Below are 19961 nucleotides of genomic sequence, written 5' to 3'. Positions count from 1 at the left end.
GCTGATCTTTCTCAGAGATTATACTCCCAACACTGCCGATATTTTCTTTCACGATTGACTATGAGAACAAATTTAGAGTTTGTCCAACAGGTGATGTCTTCAGCTCAATAGTAAGCCTCTTATATGAATCAGCAGTGACATGAACTAGCTTCCCAGCATTAAATTGATGATATAAAGAGGTGATAAGGTACAGGTAAAATAAAAATCGCTGCTGACATTAGTGCCTGGTTCATTATTTGAAGATGTGCCGATGTCTTTCGTTCTAGGAAATATCCAAATAATGTGAATCTGATACATCAGTGCGTCGTGTGTGAGTTTGTATCAAAAGCTTTGATTGTGGACTCAAGACGTCTCAGATCTGAATGTATAGTGAACATCATTTTATCAGATCAATATTTCCAATATTGGGGCGCTGGTGGCCTAGCGCCCCACGTACAGAGGCCACAGTCCTCGTTGCAGGGGTCGCCGGTTCGATTCTCGGCCGGTCGACCATTTCCTGCATGTTTTCCCCCGCTTTCTACTCCCCATGTTTCCTGTCTCTCTTCAGCTGTCCTATAGAATAAAGGCAAAAAGGCCAAAAAATATAGCTTTAAAAATATATATATATATTGGAAATATTTATCACATGATCAAGATTGTAAACTCATATTTATGACACCTTCAGTGCAGATGTTTTACTTCATTAGTTCCTATATAACTACATTAGGGTTGTTTAGCCAAAATAAACCAGGACTAAATCATTCAAAGGTTTAAAAGTCTGGCGACGGTGTGTTTTACTTTAAAAAACTTAATCTGATCTGAAGGAGTCTCTGACAAGCTTACATGACACACTCCTACCTAAATCTAAAAGAAACACTTTGCTCACATCATCCTTGTTGAAAATGCTCTTGCCCAAAAACAAACAACCTGCCATCCCCCCCCCCCCCCACCTTCACCTTCCTGAGTCACATCTCAGTCAAACCCATCGTTTTTCTCCTGGCACCAGGAAGCTGCTGTTGAAACAGGCTTAAGGGGAACAGCCTATTTGCATGCATAAATGTGAAAATTTGCAAGAAGACAGACAGAGAGGAAAAGTGTGCGGGTGGCCAGGTGAATAAGTCTTCTGTTGGCCGAGGAGGAGGAGGTGCAGTGGTGGTGGTGGAGGAGCGAGGGAGGTAGGGGAGGTGTTTTGCATATTAAGGTTTTTTTTTGCTGGGCAGGTGTCTGAGAGATACAGGAGCTGATTAGAGTTTAACACAAGGAAAATTTGCCCAGCCATGCAAATTCTAACCCCCCTGACAAACCAACCGCCTTGGTGAGCACGAAGACTGCGTGTAAGTGTTTGTGTGTATGTGTGGGTGTTATTTGTGTGTGTATGACAGCGTAGGTTGTGTGTGTTTTTTTTTGCTGTTTGATGTTTGTGTGGGACTGATGTGTTTGTGTGTGTGTTACGTATGTGCACGGACACATTTGTTATGTCTTTCCTTCTTCTGTGTGTGTGTGTGTGTTTGTGTGTGTGTGAGTCATAGAGGTAGAAAGATGGAAATGTACTGGATGTGTATCAGGATGCCCCCAAGGCCCTTTTCTGTGGATCTCTCCCCTTTCTCCTCCACCTCCTCCTCCTCCTCCTCCTCCTCCTCCTCTTCCTCCCCTACCTGCCTGCACCACCACTTGAAACAGGAGCCTACGCAGATTCAGCAAGCACACACACACACACACACACACACACAAACCAAGTTTTCCCTTTGCCAGATTCTGCATCATCAAAGTTCCATCCACCTTGGTGGCGTCTTTGGAATGAATATGTCCTCTGTTTCAGCCATCACACACACACATTTCGACACACACTCACACATACACACACACATATACACACACACATACGCACGTCTGTGGCCTTTCTTGTTTGATGCTAATCTGCTCTGTCACTGTGCTGGCCTAATACGCTCCCCACCTCCCTCCCAGCTCCTCTTTTGTCGCGATTGTTTCCCCTTTTCCCTTTCATATCCCTCCTCCCTCGCTCCCTCTCGTCGTTCTCTCTTCCTTCTGTTGCCTCTTTCCTTTCATTCTTTCATCCTCCTCTTTTGCATGTCTTCCGTTACCCCCCTCCTCCTCCTCGTCCTTTCCCTCGCTTTTTCCCCCCATTAGGAAGTTTTAATGGCATAATTGTCACATTCCTTCTGGCACAATGAACACCAGCGGTAATTAAAGAGCTTGCCGTTAATTACCTAGACCCCGGCTCTCTACTTTCCTCTTTTCTCAGCCCCCCTCCTGATCCCCCCCTCTCTTCTTCTCTTTCTTCTCCGCTTCTCATTCACTCCGTCCATCGCCCATCAAAGTCCTCCGAAAACACACACACACTCACACACCGGCCTCCCAAAGCCTTGACTTTGAGCGAGCAGCGCTTTCATGTGAGGACTCAAGTGAAAATTCTCGCTTAGTGTCCTTTTCTAGTTTCACTCTGGAGCCCCCCTCTGTCTTTCTTTGAACCCCCAATGACAACACACATCATCTTTCATAAGACAGGAATGTGTGTGACCTCCTAATGGGTTACAAAGAGAGAGAGAGAGAGAGAGAGACAGAGAGAGAGAGAGAGAGAGAGAGAGAGAGAGAGAGAGAGAGAGAGAGAGACAGAGTTAGTTTTATGATGGCTCTGGGAAACTCTCAGATTTCCATAAGACAGTCGAGGCCAAGTTTCCTCTGTCAGTGACCACTCCCCCCTCAGAGGACACACTCTCTCTCACACACACACACTCTCTCTCTCACACACACACACACACACACACCTGGGCATTTAAAAAAAGGAAGTCCCTATGATCTCTGTATGAGAGGGAGGTACCAGAAAGCGGTGAGAAGCCTTCATCCACACACACACACGCAAGTATCATATGTCCTCCCTTATCAGCTGCTCTTTCTCCTATTAGAAAGACGTCTCACTCCTTTTGTCCCTCTTCCTCTTTTGTCCGTCCATCCGTCTGTCATCCCTCCATTTGAATTGATAACGCCCTTCCCAAAGTCGTACTGTGACTAAATAATGGCAAGAAAACCTACCACTTTGACTTTTTCACTTGTTTCCTCACCTAGTTCTCTTCCTCCCTCTTTTTTTTTACCCCTCCCACTGTCTCTACCTAGCTCTTTGCATCTCCCTCCTTCCCTTCGCTCTCCCGGTGTCTCTCCAACTCTCCATCCATTACCAGAGCCACAGAGAGCTGCGAGCAGATGCTGTCTGTCCAACCGCCGTGCCCCATAGCATTGTGTGCTTCACCTCTCCTTCCCCCCTCACTCCCTCGTTCCTCCTCTTCACGTCCCTCTCGGGGGCTCCATTTGTTCTCCACCCAGAGAGGCTAATGTCTGTTTTCTCCTCCTCCTCCATCTCCTCCTAATTTTTCCTCTCCCTGTCTAGCACTCCTTCATTGCTTTTCTTTTTTCTTCGTTCAGGGGGCACTGTGTGTTTGTGTTTGTGTGTGTGTTTGTGTGTGTGTGTGTGTGTGTGTGTGTGTGTGTGTGTGTGTGTGTGTGTGTGTGTGTGTGTGTGTGTGTGTGTGTGTGTGTGTGTGTGTGTGTGTGTGTGTGTGTGTGTGTGTCTTTGACCGGGGTTCAACCTCTGAGAATTTAAGGTGAAAAGGTCACGGCCGCTTGACTTGATACACAATCAAAAGGCGCAGATTTGAAAACAAACATTTCTGAACATACTTAAGAATCTGAAAACACACACTTGCACACAGGTGTGATGTTCTCAGAAAAAAGGCTCTAGGGTTCTCTTTGAAGAGCGTTTGAAGACAAAAAGACGTAGAAGATAGAAGAAGAGGGATGAAAAAGCAGGGGGTATAGATTTAAGTTCAGAGCTGCCAAAAATATAACCGATACAGCAATTTGCCAGTGGGTTTATGTCAACTACACAAACACACACACCTCCCATAACCGCTTTCTCCCCCTCATTCCCTTGTTCTCTACATCTCCCATTAGGAACTAGGACTTTCGTACGCCAAACTCTCCCCCTACATGTTCATCTATCACTCATGAATGTTAACTTCACAAACAGGAGCAATGAATGAGTTGAGTCCTCTCTGTTCTTGAATACCAAAATGAAACATTGCATGTGTGTTTGCCAACTTCCTATAAGCTTGTACAATTACTCCCAAGGAGAAAGGACGACTTTACCTTGTTTGTTCATATTTATCACCTTCAGTGTAAACTAGATTTTCTCACAGACTGAGAAAGGTGTTTGACAAGACAACATGATGTTCTCGCACATCAGGCAAACATGCGTTCCTGGTGTAATTTTCATTGACATGTCTGTTGATAGTATTTACATTATATACCCAGATTTAAGGAAACACACACCTCTGGAATTTATGTTTGCACGCTAGTTGGATTGAAATGAATTGAATGGAAACCAATCCCTGGTGCAACATGTCCTCCCAATACGCCTCTTAAACCATTCAACAGTTAAATCCCATTTAGCACTAACAGAGATTTCAACATTGAAATGAAAGAATATAAAAATATGATATGTGAAAAAACCGCTATTGCATCAACATGTCAGAAAACTTAATTGTGTCTCTAAATTTCAAAATCTTTAAAAGAGGATGGAAATTGTATATTTTTACAGCATGTTTCACTCAAATATCATAAATAATACACTTTAAATATTTACAAGATGGTTCAACTTTAATCAGTCATTTATTGTAAACTTCTTTCAACATTTTTTAAACATAATTTCAATCAGAAAATGCTCACTTGGGATTGAATTGAAGAGTTAGAGCTACTCTTCCTATAAAGAATTATTGTAAAACCATCCTGCTTTAGAGCAAAATGGAACCAAAACCATCTGAAAAACAAAGATGCTACACACAAAACTGAATCTATTTGATGAAATGTAACAGAAACAAGAGAACTCTGCTAGAAAGTAGACATTTTAACGAATCTTGAATTAATTTGTCATGAGCGATATCTCCCATACCTCTTAGCTCTTTCGTCATGATTGCAATAAGAGTTAGTGCAAGAAAGAAGAGCAAGCGGGATCATCTGCTTCTCAATGAATCGCCGTGGGCTATTGAGGCCCCTGTTTGACGTAGCCTGACAGGTCTTTTCTTCAATGCAAAGTGTGTGTGTGTGTGTGTGTGTGTGTGTGTGTGTGTGTGTGTGTGTGTGTGTGTGTGTGTGTGTGCGTGTGTGTGTGAGAATAAGCCACTTTATTCTGCTCACTGATTAAATGACCAGAACTGTGTGTGTGTAGAGCCTGGGGGCACCAGGGGTGGTAAGGAATCACTTAAACATAAAGAACTACATGATCCCCTCTCTCCTTTTCTCACCTGCTCTCACACACAAACATATCCTCTCACAGCGCTGGTCCAACACTTGACTCCCCCCACTTTTCCTCCTCCCTTCTTCTCCCCTCTCCTCCCTCCTTCTGTCCCTGGTCACCTTGTGAGGGGCAGCCTGCTCTGTGGCACAGCTGCAGATTATGTCATTATTTCTGGACCATTTTGGTCTCTCTCCGTGTGTGTGTGTGTGTGTGTGTGTGTGTGTGTGTGTGTGTGTGTGTGTGTGTCTGTCTGTGTGTGTGTGTGTAAATGTGTGTGCGAGACTAATGAAGCGTGGCAAAGGGACTCATGCCAAAATGACCAGGGCGTGCATCAGAGCTGCAGATGTGTCAAAGCAACCCCCCCAACACGCACACACACACACACACACACACTCACGCACTCCCCTTTTCTCTTTTGGATGCCAGATTCTTCCTTCTTCTGTCCAATCTGCACTTTATTTTTCCTTTCTTCTGCTGCCATCTTGTCCTCTCCTTTCTTTCTCCTTCCGTCCATCTATCCATCTTCCATCCTCCCTCCTTTGCTGCAGCTCCTTCCTCCCCAGCCTTTATTGTTCCCCCCGCCCACCCACACCCTCCTTCCCCTCTTCCCGTTCTATTCTTCCTCTCCCTCCCTCCCTCTGTTCTCCTCCTCTCCAGATGTCCTGTTCCTATCTTCCAGACTCCCTTGCTCCTTTCTTTCCCTTCTGCCTCCTGCTCTCTTGGGCTCTCAGTGCTGTGTTGACTTCCTGACCTCTGGAGGCCCCATTAGAGCGCATCATGACCCCCCTTAGTTTGGATCTGTTTCGCTCAGCCTATCCCTCCCATACACGCTCACATGATGAATTTTTAAGTCCTCAAACAAGAGCTTGAACTGTGATTTCTGGCTTCCCCTGCTGTTAGTAATGCATCTGGTGACATTTCTTCTTCTCTTTGTGTTGTTCAGTTGATATAAAGCTAGCAACCACTGCTACAACCCCCCAATTTGTTTAGAGCGAGGGGATCGTAAGGGGAGGAAAGGCATGTCAAAGAGGCCCTGATATGATATGAATTAGCCTGTGTGTGTAGTTGAGTGTGTGTCTGTGTGTGTGCGAGAGAGTGTGTAGGAGAGGGGGGGTTGAGGCAAGTAAAGGTGTAGGGAGGAGTGAGGAAGATGGGATAGGAGAACGACTTCATCAGCGTCTTTGACCCTGTCCCGTCCTTGACTCCCTGGTTGAGGTGCACCTTGAGAAGAGCCCATGTGACGCTTGCGCTTGTGCTCACATACGTACACACACAATCTAGATAGACACACACACATGTACATGGATATACAACAGCCCCTCAAGGCTTCATGTTCTCAAGGCTATCAGCAGAGTGAGGGTGGCTGGTGTTTGCTCAGCTTTGAGGCCTGTTTCCCGTCCCAGAAGGCGCTCAAGCAAGACGACAAAAACATGCACGTCACAGATAAAGGATTTATTAGGGATTCAAGGAAAGTAGAAGGGGGGAAGAAAATGAAGTAAATCAAGCACTTTGGAAGGAAGTTATCAAAGCAAAGGATCCACTCGGACTCTTCTTTCTTTTCTCTGCTCTTTGGTTGGACTTTTCAGTCTTATCAGTAAGAGAAGAGGGGGGTTAGGGACAAGTGCAGCGAGGGGTAGGAAGAAAGGGGACATGGGTTGTGTTTGCCTAAAGTGACAGTGTGGTCCAAGGGCTTATCAAGGCCTTTGTAGATTATTGATCAGAGCAGATACGTGAGGCACAGGGGCCGTGTGTGAGTGTGTGTACGAGGTTCGGAAGCTCTGGTTTGACTCACTGAATTGTCACAAGCACGTTCTTGCAAAATCTTGTTTTTCACCTATATTTTAAAGTCAGCAGAACTTTCTTAAGGTATAGTGACTGCAAAGGGACATATCACATATTGACTCGCATGGCCCCATCTATGGTATTCATCATATTAAAGGAATCTATAAAGCCCCCTTCTCACCCGTGGATAGAAACCAGTCTCTAACCAGTTTCTAATTCATCATCGAGATATAGAACAATTTTCTGAGCCTAAATTCATGCTGTTATAAATCAAAAACAGCCTGTCTTCATCCGATATTTCTTAAATGTGTCAGCCTACCATTAAGACATGTCCTTGATTGACTTTGGGACCAATCAGATGCCGTTGTTGTAACTTTTCACCACCAAAAGGCCTGTTAACGGATGTTCAGTTCAGTCCAAATCTGTCTTATCAATCGAATTGTTTGAGTACAGTAGCCGAAATATTAAGTACAACGGCATAAAAGCTTTACAACATGTAGACTCTCCTACTATATTAGGAGATCCTATACGATTTTCTTTCTGACAAATATACGTTGCATTCTTTTCTGAAAGCTGTAGCGATATCAAACAATTTCGTCTGCAATAGTCTGATAAAAATGACAAAAAAATCCCGATAATCAAGTACAATGACTGCAAAAGCATGGGAAGTGTTGGTATTCCCAGGCACAGCCGGGGTTAGGAATTAACCTGGCCTGTAGCGGGGGCTTATGTTGTGTCCCCGCATTTCATCCTTCAAGGCTGCAGCTCGCTTGCGCACACACTGACTTACACACACAGCCTTATCTTCCAGGGTCTCGTCTTGTTTGGCCAACACTGTGCAAATAGAAGGTGCAATACATCTCCTGACAGTTCCCAAAAGCAACGGGGGGAGAGAAACATGTTGGCCAAACAAACAGCCAACCCTGAGTCACCGAGAGAGAAGGGATTTCTCAGGCTTTGACTGAAACACAAGCAAAAGACACACACTTGCGCCCTGTGTGTGTAACAGTAGCCTTTATGCCAGGGCTTGGGCCTCTGGCTACCTTTTTAAACGTTTGTCTAAGCAGTCTTAAGACAGGGGGCCGCGGCTGGAGTGAATAGCTCCCAGCAAGCCATCCACAGGCTCCTATTGTCCTCCGTCATATTTTATTATCTCATCAAAAAGCAGGAAATCCGATTCCCGCTCTCTGAAAAAGAGCTTATCCTTCTGTCTCAAAGCAACCTGTCATGAGAGAGGGAGATGGAGAGTGGTGGAGAGAATGGGGGAGACAGTTGTGGGGGAGAAGGGGGAGACGGTGAATGAGAGTGATCAACTGCCTCATTACAGCCTCTTGAAAGAAAAGACCCTTTCTTTTTCTTTCTCTCTTATTTTTATCTCCTTCATTGATGACAACAATGCAAAGGTTAAGAAAGGGAGCAGGTCTTTCTTTTTGCCCGTCCTTTTCTTACCTGTTTTCCCTCTCATATTGTGTTACCCAGGGGGCAACAATAATATCCCTTTTCATGAATGCTTTTGTTTTTTGATCCCCTTTTCTGCCACACACATAATTGTCTCTGTCTTTTTCACACCCCCTCATAGAGCAAAACCACATCCTTTTTTAGAACATAGTCAAATTCTGGTTTTCTTTATTTACTCAGAAAACAACTTGTCCAATTTCGTTGGAGCTTTTTTGATGATCTCCGATCTCCCGCACTGAAAAAAGAAAAATGTCCAACTCCTGGAAACGTACACTGTGATATACTATTAATGTTTTTTTCTGTTAAGTGGAAAAGAAACATAACATAGTGGTTGTCAACAAGGTAATCAATGTTTCCTGGCACCTGTACCATGAGTGTTCTGCTGAAACGCAGCCCTCCTGTCAGTCACCTTGTTTGCCTTTTCCAGCCGTCGTTCCTCGTACACTAAACCTTCCATCCTTCCCTCTATATTCCTTTTCCTGCTTCTCTGCCTCCCTTCATCTCTCTACCCCTCTTTGTACATCTGTCCTTTAATTTTGGGGCTCTGCTGAGAAGTTGTTAAAAAGCCCTATGAAATATGTATGAAGGATTGTGAGCCACGCGATTGGCCCCATTTACCGGACAGCCGAGCGAATGAACGGCCACACTGGATAATCCCCCACAATGCCTCTGGAACAAAGGCCCAACAGCTGACCCTAGAGAGAGAGAGATGAGGCGAGAGGGGGGGGAGTGAGGAGGAGGAGGGGGATGGAGTGGGAGGAGGGAGGGGTTGCAAACAGTTAAGGCCCACCGCTTACTCACATACAAGACTCACAAAACAAAGGCTTGTGGGACAGGAATAACTCTCTCTGTGCTGTCGCTCCGCTCCCTCTCCTTAGACTCTTTTCAGCCCCTCCTTCTCCTGTCGTCTCTCTCTCTCTCCCTCCCTTTCTCACTCTCCCTCACCCGCTCAGTCAAGAGGATCTGAAATACCAATACCCTTTTCTCCTTGACATTGCTTTCTCCTTGCAGTCAGCGTTTTGCTGTCCTTTTATAGTCAAAACGTCAGGAGAAATTCCATGCAGGAATATTCTTAGTAATGCGGCACTCCCTGCGTCTAACAGCCAGGGCGCCGGGCTGCAATCGGACAGTTAGCGAGGTCTTATGGGAGAAGGTTGCGCACACACACACCACACAGATACACACAAAGTTGCCCTCTCGGCGGGGTCATTGTGCCAGTATTTCAGAGATGACAGCAACCCAAACAATGAATTATACGCCCTTCAGAGGGGAATTCAATATTTGGGGAATTAGGTTAGCTTGTGTGTTTTCTCTTCCTCTATATCTGCCAAATGCACAATCACACACACACTCACACACACATACAGAGTGTACAAGCTCCTTATTCATGTCTCACCTTTTCAGTACAGCAGTGGCCACAGATATGCACACACGCCACACACCACACACACACATGGGCATCTTAGCCTCCATTCATCACCCTGAGGGGGGCGGCTGGCTGTCCCATGTGTGCATAAGTGTGTATGTGTGTGTGAACGTGAAGAGGCATGGCTGTGTGTGTGTCCATGTCCGTTTATGTGTGTGTGAGTGTTCCACTGGCCACTAACCTTGCTGTGTCCTGACACTCCTGATGAGTATCTGCAGGACACTGGAGGAGAGGAGAGGAACGGAGTGCGCACTGTCAGGCGTTTGGGCAAGCTACTGCTGCTGTATGTGTGTGTGTGTAAGTGTGTGTGTGGGTGTGTGAGGGTGAGTGTGTTTGTGTGTGCGAGCATCAAGGGAGGCGGGCAGGGAGACAGTCAGCATTATCCAAGCAGGTGACCCCTGAAGGCTGCGTCGCCCCGGAGCTTTGAGTCGGGGAAAGAGACTCAGCCAAATACACCCGGGTATCTAATGTGTGTGTGTGCGTGCGTGTGTGTGTGTGTGTGTGTGTGTGTGTGTGTGTGTGTGTGTGTGTGTGTACAGCATTATGTCGAGCTCTGTAACAGTACAGGATGTGTCATCTCCTTGGCACAAGGAGGTGTGCGCACTGGTGTGTGTGCTCACGCTTGCATGAGTGTGTGTGTGTGTGTGTGTGTGACAGAGTGTTGGCTTGGGGGAAGGTGTCACAGATCTTTGCCAGACTAATCATCTCCATGGTGTCGGTGAGCGCTGCTGTCAGGGACACTAAAGAGGCGGCGTGTCTCCCCGTTCCCAAAGCATTTAGTACTTCCTCTTTCGCCAGCACCTCTCCGACGCTCTTCACTCAGCTCCGCTCTCTTGTTTGGTCACAGATTTACAGTGGGACTCATAAAGTTGTCACGCTTACCATGTTGTGAGGAGGGGAAGTGTGAGGTGTGAGAAAACCTGAGAATTCAGAAGAAGTGACTTTTCTCAGGCTGGCAGCTTTTTTAAGGAAGTAGATAGTCAAGCCATGGGAGATTTATGGTTTTACATCCACTGTGAAAATATGAAGCATGCCTATGAAGGCGGGGAAGGCGGAGAGTAAGATGTAAGGAAGCTTTGCTGTAAAATTATAAAGCTGTGACTGGGATTGAGTTCTTTGATGCTTTTAAGGTTCCACCATGTTGACCAAAGTTCAAGTTAGGTACAATAGAAGTCTTTCTGAAATTTAAAACAAAGTACTTCTAATTTTTGAGTAAACTTTTGACCATTTCAACCTCTATGACACAGTATCCTATTCATATTTTCTACCAACAAGCTTTTTTTAACTTGACACAGCTCTGATATATTCAAACCCCAAAGTAAATTGTATTCGCCATATCCAACCAATGGGGGAAAAAGTGACATACTACCTTATTGACTTGAATATAAGTTCTATTTCCCCCTTGACATACATACATTACATACATTACGGCATGACATGCCACTCATCGTCTAAGGCCAAAAAAATGCAAGGGGGATGAAAGATGGAGCGACAGTGAACAAAACTGCATAAAAGTGGGACAAATTAACCAAAAACTGACATCATTATGGTGCTTTTATTGCAATTACTTTTGTCAGTGCATCAAAGACATCTAAAAAACTGTGATCAACAAAGAAGTATGGTTTCACAGAGTTTCATATCTGAAGATGGCGAGCCCTAAAAGACAGAGCCAATTCTGTGTGTTACTGTAAACAGATCCAAGGGATGCTTATTACTACGTCTGTCATAAACCCAATTGAATGCTGGTTATACAAATTTTATAACATTAACCCTCCTGTTATGTTTGATTCTTAGGGACAACAATAATATTCCTGGGTCAACATGACCCAGGGCATATTAAATGATTCAAAAGTGTCAGAAACCAAAAAAATCCCATTAAACATTTTTAAAATCTCATTATTAACTCCATTATTAACCATTTAAATCAATATTTAGTACATTGATGTTCTTTAATTGTCACAGATCATGGTTCTATGAGTTTTTTTATGAAAACTAATGTTAAAACTTTTTTTAATGTATATTGGAAAGTGATTGGGGTAAAAAATATGTCACAGAGTTGCAAAGAGACATTCAATATCTAACAATTCTGACCCCTTTTAGCCTCCACTTAGATTGCAGGGTCAAATTGACCCACGAACAGTATCTATGTGATATAAACATGCAGTGAGGTTGCAAATGTGTGAAATGAACTATTTTCATTTTCTATGTTGTTCACGCTAATAAAGCCAAGCAGAAGAAGTTTCATAGCGAAAAAATACTTTTAACATTTTTTTTTTTAATTTTTGAACATTAAAATGGGTCAGTTGACACCAAACATAACAGGAATGTTAAGATGCTGATACCATAAGTGCCTCACATACATGTGTTCTCATTTTATTCCATTTTAATTTGACAGTTTTATAAAGTTTGTTGTATCTTGTCTTGCTGTTTTTTCTCCATCTTCTTCCAGATCTATATCTAATCAGCCTGGTACAAGTTGGTTAGGTTTACTGACATCGTCTAGTGTTTTTTCACTTCCATAGATGAGTAACCACTTCCTTCTTTCTGTCTCCGTGTAGGTCCCTGAACGCTTCATAGAGGTGGCTGAGATCACACTGAGGGAGTTCTTTAACGCCATTGTGGCCGGCAAAGATGTGGACCCGTCCTGGAAGAAGGCCATCTACAAGGTCATCTGCAAACTGGACAGCGAGGTCCCCGAGATCTTCAAGTCCCCCAACTGTCTCCAAGAGCTTCTACACGAGTAATTTTCCCCTCCTCCTCCTCCTCTTCCTCCTCGCTTGACGCTTTGCGCTTTTTTTTTTTTTTTTTTTTCCTGATTTCATAGAATTTAAAAACAATATTATCTCTTGTTTTCTCTTTTCCCAAACTTTACTTTGGATTTCCTGTTTTTAATTCTTTTTTTTAATTTTTGAATGTATGAAAGTTATGAAGTAGCATTCCCAATCTAAAGCCTCTGTGGCAGTTCCTAAATGACCTAGCTATTGTGTTGTTGTTCTTATATGATAATTACCATGATGGTTATTATTTGTTTTTGTTTTTCTATGATTATGAACTGAAGAGACTCTAATCTTATTGGGTGTTTTCTTTTTGGACCGTGTGAATCCTCATCTGTTTGGCCTGTTTTTTGATCTACACTAACTAAAAGCATAGGCTGGGTTCCCTAAAGACTTTACTCATGGCACTCTGGGATGTCCCTCCAACCCACTGGGCGTCACAATGAACTGTTCCTGCAAAGTGCAAAGTGGGTGTCAAACGAACTGTGCTACTGAGGATGTCCCTAAAAAGGACAGTGACACACACACATGCACACGAAAACAAGGCCTAGTGAGGTTAATGACTGGACTTAGACTGGACTCACGTTCCTGGTCTTGGGACTTGGAGCGGTTTCAAATAGCTACTGAGCTCTACCATGTTTTGAAGTGTGTTTTCCCTGAAATTAGGGCATTGTGTTTATGGGCTGTACATTATTATTTTGATGATTATTATTATTGTTGTTGTTTATGGTTATTATTATTTGTCATCACTGCTTGCTGAAGATTGGCACTTCGAGATTTGTTTGTCCCTTGATGCCGTTGCAGAAAAAAAATAAATTATTGCTATTAATATTATTCCACGAGAGTTTAGATTCTGAAATATTTTACCCCCATTTTCCCATCCCTCTCTTCGCTTTTGTTCCTTGTTTTCAGTGTCTGAAGTGGACTTTGATTTGTTTATTTGGACTTATTTCAGTGGTCAGGCTGTGGAGGCATTGATTACATTTGGGGTTTTGAAAAGGGGACCATCACAGTAGGCTTTCTATATACAACTATAGTGACTGGCTTGCTCCTAACAAAAACACGTGAGGTCAACAGTGCCGAAGTTTAGAAATAAGAAATAATAGAAAATCAGAAGAAGTGTGGCCTTTAGGTGTTCAACTTGAAGTGTTAAATGGCTAACTTTACATAGCCTCTCTAGCTTTGATGACTAAACTGCTCCCTCAAAACTTGCCAGTCATTCAGCTACAAAATAATCTCATTATATACACAGCAGTTTTGTCTTCTGAAGCACTGCTCACCACATAGCTTATGTGTGAGATGAAGTCAGCCTGGCTTTCCTTGGGGTACACCTGAACGAGGTGTAAACACATTATGAAGGTATTTTAATAACAGGTGATACTTGAATATATCAGAAAACTGTAACAATTTAAATACAGTGTGGCTCAAAGGATAGATGATTCACTACAAATAAAAGCATAAAAAATATGAAGAGGGCAAAGACGGAGGAGAATATAAACTTTAATATTGATGTCATTTAATTCTACCGCAAGTAGGAAATCCTCGCGCACATACAAGCACACACACGCACTGCTCCTTCCCCTCCATGCTCACCTGCCTGCGAGTGATCTGGCTTCTCTTACTGCAACAATACGAGGTCAGAGGTGCACACTCACCCCAGGGGTAGATGGAGAAGCTCTCAGCACTACAAAGAGCGGGGACAAAGGCACAGAGTGAGGAGAAACACGCACCTGAAACCCTCTGCTCTGTCCCTCTATCCTAAACGGGCAGCTTTTAAGACCAAAAGCAAGTTTCTGCTAAAGCCACTGTGCCCAGTTTGGTAAATGCCATTCTACTTACTTTACAGAGTACTTACACCAGAGTTGTACATGTGAATGTCCTGTTTTATTAATTCCATCTGCCCCCTCTTTAAGAATTCAAAGATGCAGGCAGTATTAGCATCTTTTTAATGAGAAATTTGAAGCTAATGAGAAGACTTGAATACTTTCTAGAGTGCGTGCAAGCTAGCTGTTGATCTCCTCTTGGTGACATTCGTTTATAGTGAGTGTGTGCGTGAGTGTGAGCGCATCTGCGTGTATGAGTGTGTCACAAAAGATCAAAAGGGCCAGGTTGCTTAACCTGCTGACTTGTCTAAGCGAGACAAAACGCTTGACAAAAGGAGGCAGAGAAAGACGGAGAGCTACTCCCTTCATTATGTCCCCCAGCTCCTCCGCCCCGGACAGTTTTCTTCTTAAGATCTGGCGCCCTGAGAGAGCGGGCCCAACACATTTCTCACTGAAGGATGGGATAGGCCCCACATGTCTCAGAGTCTCAAAGCACCAGCCAAGGGCTCTAAAGCGCTACAAACAAAGAAGTAAGGAAAGGACACTTTTATCTGATGCACAGATTATTATCGCCCGTCCACCCGCAACCCTCCCACCCCCCTTTCTGCAACCCCGCCCTGAAGTTAAAGAGTTCCTGCGCCTAAAAAGATTAATTCAGGATAATGAAGACTTGTGTGCAAAAAAAAAAAAAAAGGAGTGGATTAGCAAGACCGTAATACCACATTGAAAATATTTTTGTCAAGGTTTCTTTTTCTGGTGTCGTCTGATTTTGAGGATAACATTATTGAGATACGTATAAAGGCTTTTTTAAGAATTGTAAAAAATAAACCTATGGAAAAATATATATCTCTACAGCAGTGGAAGGACTTTGAAAGGCACTGGTAGAACTTGTTTCATAACAGAAATCTTGAGGGTATTTTTAGTGACGGCTTTGTTTAAATCTGTATTCTGAATAAGTGAGTTCTCGGTAGTTTAGGAAGAATAGTTGTAGGTTTTTTGCAGGTTTTGTGACCACTTTTTCCTTTTTAGTTTCTTTTTGTATTACGCTGAACGGCTGTCTTCTTGAGATTGGATAAATAAACTTGGAGTATGTTTTCAGAGTATGAAATATTGTTGTTGCTACTGTAAATACTGTCAGGATGAAACAAAGAATAGCTGTACAGTTTTTCTATTATCACTGAGTGCTACACAAGGAGGGTGAGAGTGGTTGAAAAGAGAAGGGAGGAATAAAACTCTCAAACTGAACTCATAACCACTCTTCCAGAAAAATACAATAGGTTTTGTTTTTGTCATTTTTTCTCTACCATGCCTTTAACGGGGGGTCCGTTTCCCCGTTGGCAGTGCCCTTGAAGTTGCACCAGCATCCGTTTCTTTAATTTTTGCTGACAGAACGATGCATCAGGCTAGCGGTCGGGTAATGATGATGTCACAGAGCGGCCCGTTGGCAGTCTGTGGAGCAGGTCTCGTCCAAAAACAAGGGCAGACTGGCGCAGACTAAGCTCTAGATCTGACCCAGGGAGAGAGACAGGAACTCATTGTCATCTGAAGAGTAGAGTCATGGAGGGGGCACATTTACAGTAATGTTTTAAAATAAGAAAAAGAGACTGCAGATGGAAAAAAAGTGATTTATACCCTTTTTTACCGGGTTCAAACGTTTGGCAAAAGTTTGGATTTATATGGAATTTTTTTGTAGGCTTTGCATCGTGTGTGTGTGTGTGTGTGTGTGTGTGTGTGTGTGTGCGTGTGTGTGTGTGTCTGTGTGAGAGAAAAGACCGATTATGAGAACCTGTGAACCAGTGAGTGACACAATTCTCAACACTGTGGCCCCTCCCCCACCCCTGGGAGTACCATCCTGACATGTAAATGATTCTCATTAAGCGTTGGCAACGTGTGTGTGTGTGTGTGTGTGTGTGTGTGTGTGTGTGTGTGTGTGTGTGTGTGTGGCGATAATTTCCTCTGATCTGTTTTCTGACCTGTTTGAAAGGGGTTTTTGTTTCTCGATGCTTTCAGTAGTAATTCTTTTTTTTATTATTATTAAGACATTGTTCTTCTTTTTTTCTGTAAATATCAATGACGTGGACTTACAGTGATAAATACTGCCTTTGTGTAACTTAGCAATATGTTATGTAAATAGTGTTTTGTTGAAGCTTTTTGTATGACATTATTATACGATTCTAGTGCAGTAATTCCAACGGGAGCAGCCATGTTTCAAACACAGTCTGAGTAGATACACACAGGTTGTTAAAATAAAAACTCATGACATGGCTGCTTTTTTTCATTTATTGGTGTCTTTTTGTCTTGCAGATTTTGTGTAATTTATTGGTTTAATTTATCCTAATTTATTTAATGTTTTTTTTTGTTTGTTTTTCAAACAGGGAAGGCTGTACTGCATTTCATTAAGTAGAACCAACCTAAAAAAAATACTTTAATTCTTATCTACCCAAATTTGAATTTAAAAGAAACACTCAACTGAGGAATTGAAAAAATGGATCTTGGCAGCTAAATGGACCTGGACATTATTTTTCGTTCTTTTTTTTTTTTAAATAAGGGTTGTTAAGTTTTATTCCAGGACAGGGCCGAGGGTGGACTAGAAAGTTGAAAGTAGTTTGAAGCATTTTTGTATATCTCTGGAGATTTTTCCCCCTGTATTGCTTTGGCCCAGCCCAAAAACAACCAGTAGTCAAATTGCCTTTCGTGCCTTCACCCTCTATGAACTGAATGTATGTGCAGTATATATGCAAGCTTGTGCAAAATGAATAAAAATTGGAAATAAAAATGAAAATGAGAGTAAAAAAACCCTGCCTATGGTTTCTTTTGTTTATTTATATTACCTTTTATGAAATACATGCACTTAAAAATAAGGTACCTTGATATTTTCCATCTGGTTTACTCACCTATATGCATTGCTTCTTCCAATACAGTGTATGCATTTACTGTATAGTTACTACGTCCTGTCTGTGTGAATCAGTGCCTCTCTGCTCTCTGAGTGACTCAGTGCACTAATGAGGGATTTCACAGCAGAGCAACAACCTCCCCGTCTAGTTTTCTACACGGACAACTACAGATGCCGCCTCATAAGACTGAAAACAACAGTTACAACACACAGTTGAACACGCACACTCACATTAAAATCGCCTTATCAATCTCTCTGGAAGAAATAATGTGTGAAATAATTCTTAAGTATGTGATTAATATAATTATAAAACGTGAAAAATGAGGCATTTAGAATTGTTGTCCTATTTGGAGATGCAACTTGCGACTTACAATGGATTCATGTAAAAAATGATTTACCTGCAACTAGTTATACATTTCAAAGCCCAGGAACATGTATGAAAAACGTGTTTCTTTTCATACGCCTAAAATATATGTTTTTAAGCATGCATCACATCTCAATCATTTAGATAGCTGGATTTTGAAAATGTGTCTTTTACCTCAAAACAACTAAAACAACAAACTGTCTATAATAATAGCAACATATTCCCTGTTCATCATTTGATAGGATTAGTTGAATTTTTGCACCAGCATTTGTTAAAACCTATTAATTCTAAGCATGTGTGTGTGTTTATGTGCACTTCTTCAAACTAGAGTAATTTTATAATCTACAAAATTCAGAGGAAATATTTCTCCTAGTTAAGACATCAAAGAATCTCTTGACATATTCCAACCTGTTCTATTTTCTTTGAGGTGTTTTTGTTTCCTGATGAGTCGGGGGGTCTTTTAAGGAACATACAAGACTATTTTCAAAAGGCTCCGTGTGTTCTCTCTGCATCATTTTGCTGTTTTCTCATCATGACCTCTGTTGTACTTTCCACCACGCCTGCCCGTTCCTCTGTTCCTTTTCTTCCTTTTGTTCTTGCCTCACTGCTTTTCATTCCTTTTCCTTTGATGCTCATTTTTGGAGTTGCTTCTTTTGTGTCTTTCTTTCTTGCCTGCTTGCTTTTATTCTTTTTTTTTTCTCCCTCTCTCTCCAAAGTGTTTCTTTTCCCTCTCGTCCTCCGCCTGCCTCCCTCCGCTTGCCTTAACCGGAGGCTACAGCTCCTTAGGTTGGGCTGAGACAGCATCTTTGTACAACACCGACCGTCTGCTCTGTAATCAAATACCATCTGTCGCTACATCTGAAGACTCACTCGCTCGCTCACACACACACATACACACACACACACACACACACACACACACTTATGTAGGCACACATCACATCTGTGCCTCCCACTCTCGAACAATGTGTGTGCGTTTTATGTACAATGACCCGTGTACTTACAATCATTCCACCTGATTCATTCTTGGCCTGCAGGGAAGAAGTCACAAGAGTCACTTTCACCACTTCCTGTTTTTTCCACCTCTCCCACTGGGGGTTCAAAGGTCATTGTCTTCAGGTATATCGATGTTTGTTCTGCAGCTCTGTGTGTCAGCAAGACCTTGGCTGCTGTATCAGACAGGAGATAGTGGACTTTAGCTCCTCAGTCTTAGATCAACGGCCCACTATCTCAAAGTCTGCCAGTCTTTCCCAATGTTTGCCCAATGTTTGTCCCTGCTCCGGCACAGAAAACGTTGACACGGTCCCCAAGGTCCCTCTGTGACTCCCTCCTCCCTTCGTTTGTCGCCTGTTATAACACGCTCAGGTTCAAGAACATTTTCCATTCAGAGTCAAGCATGTGTCTTTTAAAAGGTGAAATGGTCTTTTTTAAACCCTTCACAGAGTCTGTTTAGCAGCTTGGCGGCGGTGAGGTATTTACAGCACGCCAACCCAGCAACAAACAGAATTTATTTATCTTTTTGGTAAACATCACCACACACTTGCACTGATGTAACTCCCCATGCCGAGGAACCTTTGTGACGAAGAAAAACAAGGACCTCGTTTCGATTTCTTCTCTGTGCGATCCTCCTACCACCGTTTGAACCACTTTGACACCTACTCCTGCAAAATGACTGTGGGCTTGAAAATAAAAACTGCAGAATACTATTGAAGTTCTTACCATCAAACACAGAAAAAGACTTCTGTTTACAGAGGATGGCAATCCTCCTGTATCTGTGCATCTCCTTTTATTTGCTAAACAGTGCATTTATTTCATGATTGCACTGAGAATTAACCTTTCCACACTAAATGGCTCCTGTTTCAATCAAAATCCATGAAAACAGATTTTCATATTGCACAAATTGATGGATTCATTCTGCATGTGTCAGTAATTAAACACTGGGATTCATCTATTGTGGATGGAGCAACACTTATGCTCCAGAGCCACTGGCACAGTGTGGGATTAACTCTGGGTTGCCCACAGTTGGCACCAGGGATGGGGACACCTAGTGGTCAGTGTGTGCAGAATACACTCTGTTTGGTGCTTTTTTTGTTTCTTCTTCATATCAGCCTGAATCCATCTCTTCTCCTTTTTGTTTTTGATCAGCTCTTCTTC

The 19961-nt window shown here is 42.8% G+C and overlaps 1 protein-coding gene across 1 annotated transcript in view; it reads left to right on the top strand.

Annotated features, from left to right (window-relative positions):
• Positions 1 to 17340, top strand: part of LOC117823926 (prospero homeobox protein 1-like) — a 34237-nt gene extending 16897 nt beyond the window's left edge. Inside the window, exons 5-6 of the mRNA XM_034699207.1 lie at positions 12512 to 12693; positions 16926 to 17340. Coding sequence (XP_034555098.1) covers positions 12512 to 12693; positions 16926 to 16950 — 207 coding nt within the window. The 3' untranslated portion in view covers positions 16951 to 17340. The remainder of the gene's footprint in view (positions 1 to 12511; positions 12694 to 16925) is intronic.
• Positions 17341 to 19961: the final 2621 nt, after the last annotated feature.

This window comes from Notolabrus celidotus, chromosome 13, assembly GCF_009762535.1.
Source record: "Notolabrus celidotus isolate fNotCel1 chromosome 13, fNotCel1.pri, whole genome shotgun sequence".
NCBI classification, from domain to species: domain Eukaryota; kingdom Metazoa; phylum Chordata; class Actinopteri; order Labriformes; family Labridae; genus Notolabrus; species Notolabrus celidotus.
The sequence above is the reverse complement of the archived record's forward strand: the minus strand, read 5'-3'. Positions and strand labels throughout refer to the sequence as shown.